The 6,666-nt window shown below is 32.7% G+C and overlaps 1 protein-coding gene across 1 annotated transcript; it reads right to left on the reverse strand.

Annotated features, from left to right (window-relative positions):
• Window positions 1-2,311: 2,311 nt before the first annotated feature.
• Window positions 2,312-6,343, reverse strand: LOC104894912 (probable esterase D14L). The gene is made up of 2 exons (XM_010681275.4): window positions 5,878-6,343; window positions 2,312-3,007 (listed from the first exon to the last, which is right to left on the reverse strand). The coding sequence occupies exons 1-2, from the start codon at window positions 6,243-6,245 to the stop codon at window positions 2,563-2,565; spliced, it is 813 nt and encodes a 270-aa protein (XP_010679577.1). The 5' UTR covers window positions 6,246-6,343; the 3' UTR covers window positions 2,312-2,562.
• Window positions 6,344-6,666: the final 323 nt, after the last annotated feature.

Raw genomic sequence — 6,666 nt, forward strand, 5'->3', positions numbered from 1 at the left:
AGGATCTATTATCTAAACTCTATTATTCATTCATGGTTTCGCGTTATTTGGGTTATTAGTTTTTATCTCTAGTTTTTGCCCTAGTTTATTTTCTATTGCTACTTTGTAGTTTCAAGATTGTGACTTTATAATTTGATCAAGATTGGAGATTCATCTTATTCAAACATTGCGCATCAAATTTTATACTTTTTCTCTTGTCTTTATTATATTTTAATTATGTTTTCTATTAAGTTTATTGTTTTTATTGCCATGATCAGTGAGTAGTATTTCTATCTAGGATTAAGTTGAGTCCTAGTATGGATTGATCATATAAAATTGTTCTAAATCCCATATTATTGAATTATATGCTTACGGTTTGAAAATATTGTTCTTGTAGTCAATTTTGCATCTTAATTAGCCCTACTAGTTTTTATTATCAAAGAAAGTTGGAGTAAAGATTAGGATTATATGTTTGCTTGCTAAATTGTATTTTATCAATTGAGTTCATCAACAAAAGTTGAATCTTAATTCAAATCGTCTTGTCATTGATTAAATTCTCACATGAAAATAGGAGAGAATTAAAATTGAAAATTAAGTGGCATTGGCTCTTAATGCTTTCTAATTGTGTATGTCTTAAGCCATGAAAATAGGAGACATACATGTTAGTCAGGTCTTTTGCTATCATGAAAGTGAGCTCTGGTATTGATGGTTGATTTGGATCTAGTTTCGGTTCGCAGTTGTGCTTTATTGCTAAGTCATTAGGAAATGTCATCACACCTAAGTTATAATTATATAATTGGGAAACGAGTTACGATTTGATCAATTCATATTAGTGGTCATACTTAATCTTAGTGTTTTAATTATCATATTCATATTGTTTGCGATATATTGTCAGTAGTTTAGCCTTTAGTTTATAGATTATTCTTCATATTTGGATTTTGTGACTATTTTGTAATCTAAATTCAAGTAGTGTTTAATCTTGCAGCTCCCTGAGTTCGACCCGTATGTGCTACGACACCGTACACTTATGGTATTAAAATAAAATCTTAATATAGAGAAACAAAAAATAAAAATAGATAACAAGCGTAATACCGAAACCGCATCATTCGAGTCTGCCCAGTCTGATGAGACAAAAAAAATTATCACCAACACAGACAAGGGCGCAAATTTTCAAAAGCATTACTTAACTATATTTCTAACAATTGGTAGTAGACTAGTAGTTCCAATATTAGATTAGCCTCTTCCTGAGATAGGCAGCCCAGTTCACAATACTCATACCTGTTAAAAAGAAAGAGGGAATTGAAGTATGGAACATTATATCATTTGTGCCTTCGACGGCCCGTTTGGTAAGAGGTTATAAATGGTGGGAATGGTAATGCATTATAGTGTAAATTTGTACTAGAAATCCAATGTCATTACCAATGGTAATGCTACTTAATCACAAGATATCCATTTTCTTCCTAAAATCTTATTACTATCCATTACCACTTGGAAGGTGGTATTAGGTGGTAATGAAAATTCATAAAGGAAACCCCATGTTTTGTGATAAAGTTTCATTCCCATGGTTATGGACATGTGAAAATCTTTACAAATTTACACTAAATTTCATTACCATTACCACTATTTATAACCACTAACCAAACAAGCCGTCAGTGCTTCAACAACATTTAAAGAAGTCCCACCCACATGTGCATTGACATTGATAGCTTGATACCACTTGAAGTTTGCCTCCTCAGGCAAGAACAATCTCTTTAATTCATAGATGTTTCATTATTTGGCTGTTTTGCAACACCCTCGCAGACAAAAAAAAAAGCTTTTTTCGTCGATACAGTAACAGATGATAATGTCCTTTAAGAGAAGGGTGTCCTAACTTTCCATATGTAAAAAAAAAAAAAAAAAAAAAGTAGATGATAATGTAAATAGTAACAGTCTAACAGAAGATCACATAGTAGGACACAGGAGGAGTTATAAATAGGAGTAGAACAAAATCAACAAGAGCCTGACCCACCTCCTCCAACTGCACAAGATTTGCATAATCTCACTGGGTCAGCTGAGCTGTTTCTTTGTTTTCCTAGCAACAAGTGGCAAACAGTTAAACTTCCAATCCTTCATTTCATATGAACATCTAATCGCAGTCTTTATCCAAAATCCACCTATGAGGCTCCATTCTCAACTCAGATATTCAAGTATCAGATTTTCATAGGAAAATACTTATCATCATATAGTAGTACTTGGGATTCATATAAGGACACACATTGACACACTTGACAATAATCACAATATAAAGCACGATTTTTTTTTAAGATTGATAAATTCATTATGATTACCACCATTTGATGTTGTCTACCAAATAAGCCATAAGTTATTTGGTAAATGCAAATATCATAACATGTAAATTGAAACTTTGGTACATTCTTATCCACAACTTATAAACTTGACAAATAAGCTAAGTAAACCCTTAATATAAAGACACTATATGATACACTTTGGTTGCATTTTTTTAGTTATTTTACCTAGACATGTTAAACTAACATACAAGAAGAAAAACTAAACGGTTTGAAGCACATCAATACTCTCTCAAGATTAGACAACAATATCATGACGGATGTGTCGTAAGAGCACCGGGATCACACTATCAGGGGAGCTCAACTGAGGCAGATGACCTTCCGATGACATGACCTCGACAATCGAGTCTCCTCCAAGATTTTGATGAAGGTACTCAGACACAACCACTGGAACAGCCAAGTCCTTGATGCTCTGAATAATGTGGCAAGAAACAGTTACATGACATAGCAGGTGCCTAAAGTCACTTTGAAAAATAGTTTGAGCCACACTTAAGGCTATATCAGGCCTCATGTTGAATAAGGTGCGACTAAACTCTTGGACCGCTACCGAATCCATGTCCCCACCCACTGCCAAAGGGGCAAAACCTGAGCACCACGCCTTGTAGTTGGACTGCATAGCCTCAAAGAGTTGGTCTAAATCTTCTTGCTCAAACCCTCCGTAGTAGTCGACATCGTTCAAGTACCTATAGAATCATTGGAGAAAGTGATAAGAGCTCTAAGAGTTTAGACAAACCATGTGATAAAATTTATGTTTTTGTCACTTTCTTAGGCCCAACGATATTTAAGGCGGCCTTCTAAAACTATATTTGTACATGCTACAACTATACTTTTTGTAACCATGGAAAAGTGAGGCATTTTAGGTATTTTGCATAAATTAGAGGATATTTTTGAAAGTTCATAAAATGTTTAGACCCTCAAACTTTCCTTAAAGTTGCCTAAAATGTCATTACCGAGAATTATAATATAAAGTGTCTCATACCTTAAAATATTTAAATGTTATCCACCCATCCCATAGTAGAAAATCGGTTTTGTAATATTAGATCCTCTACCATGCAATATGCATAATTCTTCGAGCCATCAAACCTCACTAAGATGCAAGCTGAGATTAGATAAGCACTAACAACCGGAAAATTATTTGGCAACAGACATACAACAAACAAGAACAAGTATGCAAGAATACCGTGGTCTACTGGTCTAGCTCGTAAAGTCGAGTCCCCCACATAAATTCTTCACCCATCACTTGCCCAAATAATAAGCTTATAACTCCACGACAGAGAAACATCATCCTATACACTCCAAATGAGGATTTATCTCATTATTTCCTTGACTTTTTTCTTTTTTGAGTTAGTTTTGTAAGAGACGGTCTACTTTTAAATTAAAATTAGTTAATAATAATCCCTATATTAAAAACAGATTTAGCCCAATAGCGTAGATTTAGCCCAATAGCGACTAGCTTGATTTCTTTCAGTGACTAGTTTAATCCATTTGATAATTAGGTCTACTTTTATATTAAAATTAGATCGTTTTTTAATAATTTGTGTTTTTTTATGACACAATGAAAAAATTATACTCCATAAGACCAAGAGTAATCTTCCCAAATTCAAGGACATTACATGTAAGAATCTGTTTGATTTGAATAAATATATAGTGAATATTTTCAGTTAAATCCACTTCTATATATACTTCATTTCTACAATATATAGACAAGGAAAAGAACCAAAAAAAAAAAAAAGGAAGGAAAGGAGGAGGAATAGCTCACGCACAATCACTATCAATGAAGCCACGGCAACAATAGTGTACACCATGAATTCTTCCTCAGATAAACTAACTACTTTCTCCGTTTCGTTTTAAATGCAACAAAGAGGTATTTTATTTGTGAGAGGTAAAATATTCTTTTGTTACATTAAAAACAAAATGAAGGAAATATATTTCTTTTAGATTTTACAAACAAAATTATGGTTACCTTCAATAAAATTTTAACTCATCCATCCTATGTGACATTAAAATCCAACTATTCCATCCATGTGATGCTAAACTCCAACTAATCATCTATCCCTATCAATTTTTTGTTTCCATCAACCGTCCATCCTCTAGGCTAGCTATCAAAAAGTTTACATCCCTTATACTAAAATTTTAAAAATACGTGTCCATATCTAATACATTCTACTAAAAAATTAAGAAGTGTTTCCAAACTAATATGGAGTTTATTCGAATACAAAGGGAATATAATAATAATATAATGATTGACACCTCAATAAAATATTTGGACAAATTAAGTCCACGTACAAAATTTTCTTTGACATAGACAACATATTTATCCAATTTCCAACTTTTTAAATGGAAAATTCAACATAAATAATCTAGACCATTATCTCCCATTAATCCCACATCTGAATTAAACACAATATAACCACAATTTTGAAAACTTAGGGTTTCCACAATAACCCAAATTAACTACCATTAGGTTACACTTTAAGAGAATAATGTTGTAACTTTCTATTTCTAACTTTAATAAAATAACAAAACTACAAAGTCTTCATAAATATAACCTCCTTATCACCTAATAAGAACAATTAGAAAAATATAATCACCAGTATTGAGATTAGGGTAATGTTATATGTAACCCTTAGGGCTACATATAAGCATTAAATACATGTCTTATAATGAAAACAATTTATGAATTCATTACAAAATTTCACATCATTTGAGGTAATAAATGCTTTATTCAAATTTTTATTTCTATTTTAAGCTTCTTATACGAGTTAAACTCCATTTATTTTAGAGGAAAACGTCCCTTAAAAACAATTTTCCATATTTTTGGTTGTTTGGTTAGATAAAGAGAATTATTAAGAATGAGTATTAATAGTTGGTGCTATTGTTGAGGTATATGACGGATATTGATTTGTGGAGCTCAAAGAAATTAAAGAAGCTTGGAGGTTCTCAGTTAGTAGAATGGAGATTAAGAAATTGATATGCAATTAAAGTAATTTTTATGTTCAACAAAACGTATTTATATGTGTGTGTTGAATAGTATTCTTAATTTTGATTTAAAAAGGAAAATTAAAGAGAGAAAAAAACATTTCAGCATTTTATAAACATTTTCCCCTAAAATATTCCTCCACACCCTCATTCCCAACATTTTAATTTTTCTTCTTAACTTAATAGTTTTCCATCAAACCAAATAAAAAAAATATTCATATATATATTTTCTTATTAGGAAATTAAGTTAGCCAAAGAGCTAACCCTTACCACACTACTAGCCTCTCGAAAACACCAACACATTGGCTGATAAAGCATACGTAGCATGCTAAAGAGATACCCAGCATAATATTAGGAGTAAGAATCGAATCCCTAACTTCAGGAGCCAAGGGGGCACCTACCCACTTGAGCTAACTCAGTAACTCCTATCCTTAATTAATATTTATATTTGTGAGAAATGTTTTTCATGAAAAACTATATTATATGTAACAATATTTTCCATCAAACCTAACGGACTAATAATCAATAATCGAAAGACGATGAGAGTAACGATACGATACGATACGACACGTACCTTGGAGAAGCGGAGATTAAGATGAGCTTAGAGAAAAGATCAGGGCGCATAATGGAAGCAATGGCACCAACAATAGCAGAGACAGAGTGACCCACAAAGATACAACAAGATAATTGAAATTCCTCCAAAATAGCCAACAAATCATAAGCATAACCTTCCAAAGTAGAGTACCTCTCAAAATCAAAGTAATCAGGATTAGTAGTTCCAGCTCCCATATTATCATATAAAACAACCTTATAATTATCAACTAAATGAGGAATTAAGTGTTTCCAAACTGATTGGTCTGTCCCAAATCCATGAGCTAATACTATTACTTGCTCACCTGAACCTACTATTTTTACATTATGTGCTTCTTCTACTATTCCCATTTTTTTTATTTTTTTGGTTGAAATATGTTTCTGACGGTTGTGTGAAAGGAGAACTTGTACGTATTACGCTGAGAAGAGAAAAAGGAAGATCGAGTAGAGAAAAGTAGGTGACGAGGGAATTTTATAGCCACACAAGAAATGGATATTATTGTAATTGTGATTGTTGATCGATATTAGGGGAGATATTCGGTGCATGTGTTGCACACGGAATATGGTGTGGAAGTGCATGTGATTGTGATCAAGGATTTGATCTAATAGATGGCCAGCTCAGCCTGTTTCTATGATTGTATGAGTGGAAGAGATTGAGGAAGAGACTCAGAGGTCAATGTTAAGCATTGAAGAGAATCATGTGGGAGCTAGCGAGTTCAATGGTTGGAGCTCTCACCTCTTAATTTGTTCGTTGGATGTTCGACTCTCGTTA

This window comes from Beta vulgaris, chromosome 6, assembly GCF_026745355.1.
Source record: "Beta vulgaris subsp. vulgaris cultivar EL10 chromosome 6, EL10.2, whole genome shotgun sequence".
Classification (NCBI taxonomy): Eukaryota; Viridiplantae; Streptophyta; class Magnoliopsida; order Caryophyllales; family Amaranthaceae; genus Beta; species Beta vulgaris.

Bases quoted from the DNA above. Each gene is read 5' to 3' on its own strand.
- LOC104894912 (XM_010681275.4), bottom strand. From the start codon at position 6,245: ATGGGAATAGTAGAAGAAGCACATAATGTAAAAATAGTAGGTTCAGGT. The intron at 3,008-5,877 runs GTACGTGTCGTA...ATGATTCTATAG, and splicing joins TTAATCTCCGCTTCTCCAAG to GTACTTGAACGATGTCGACT.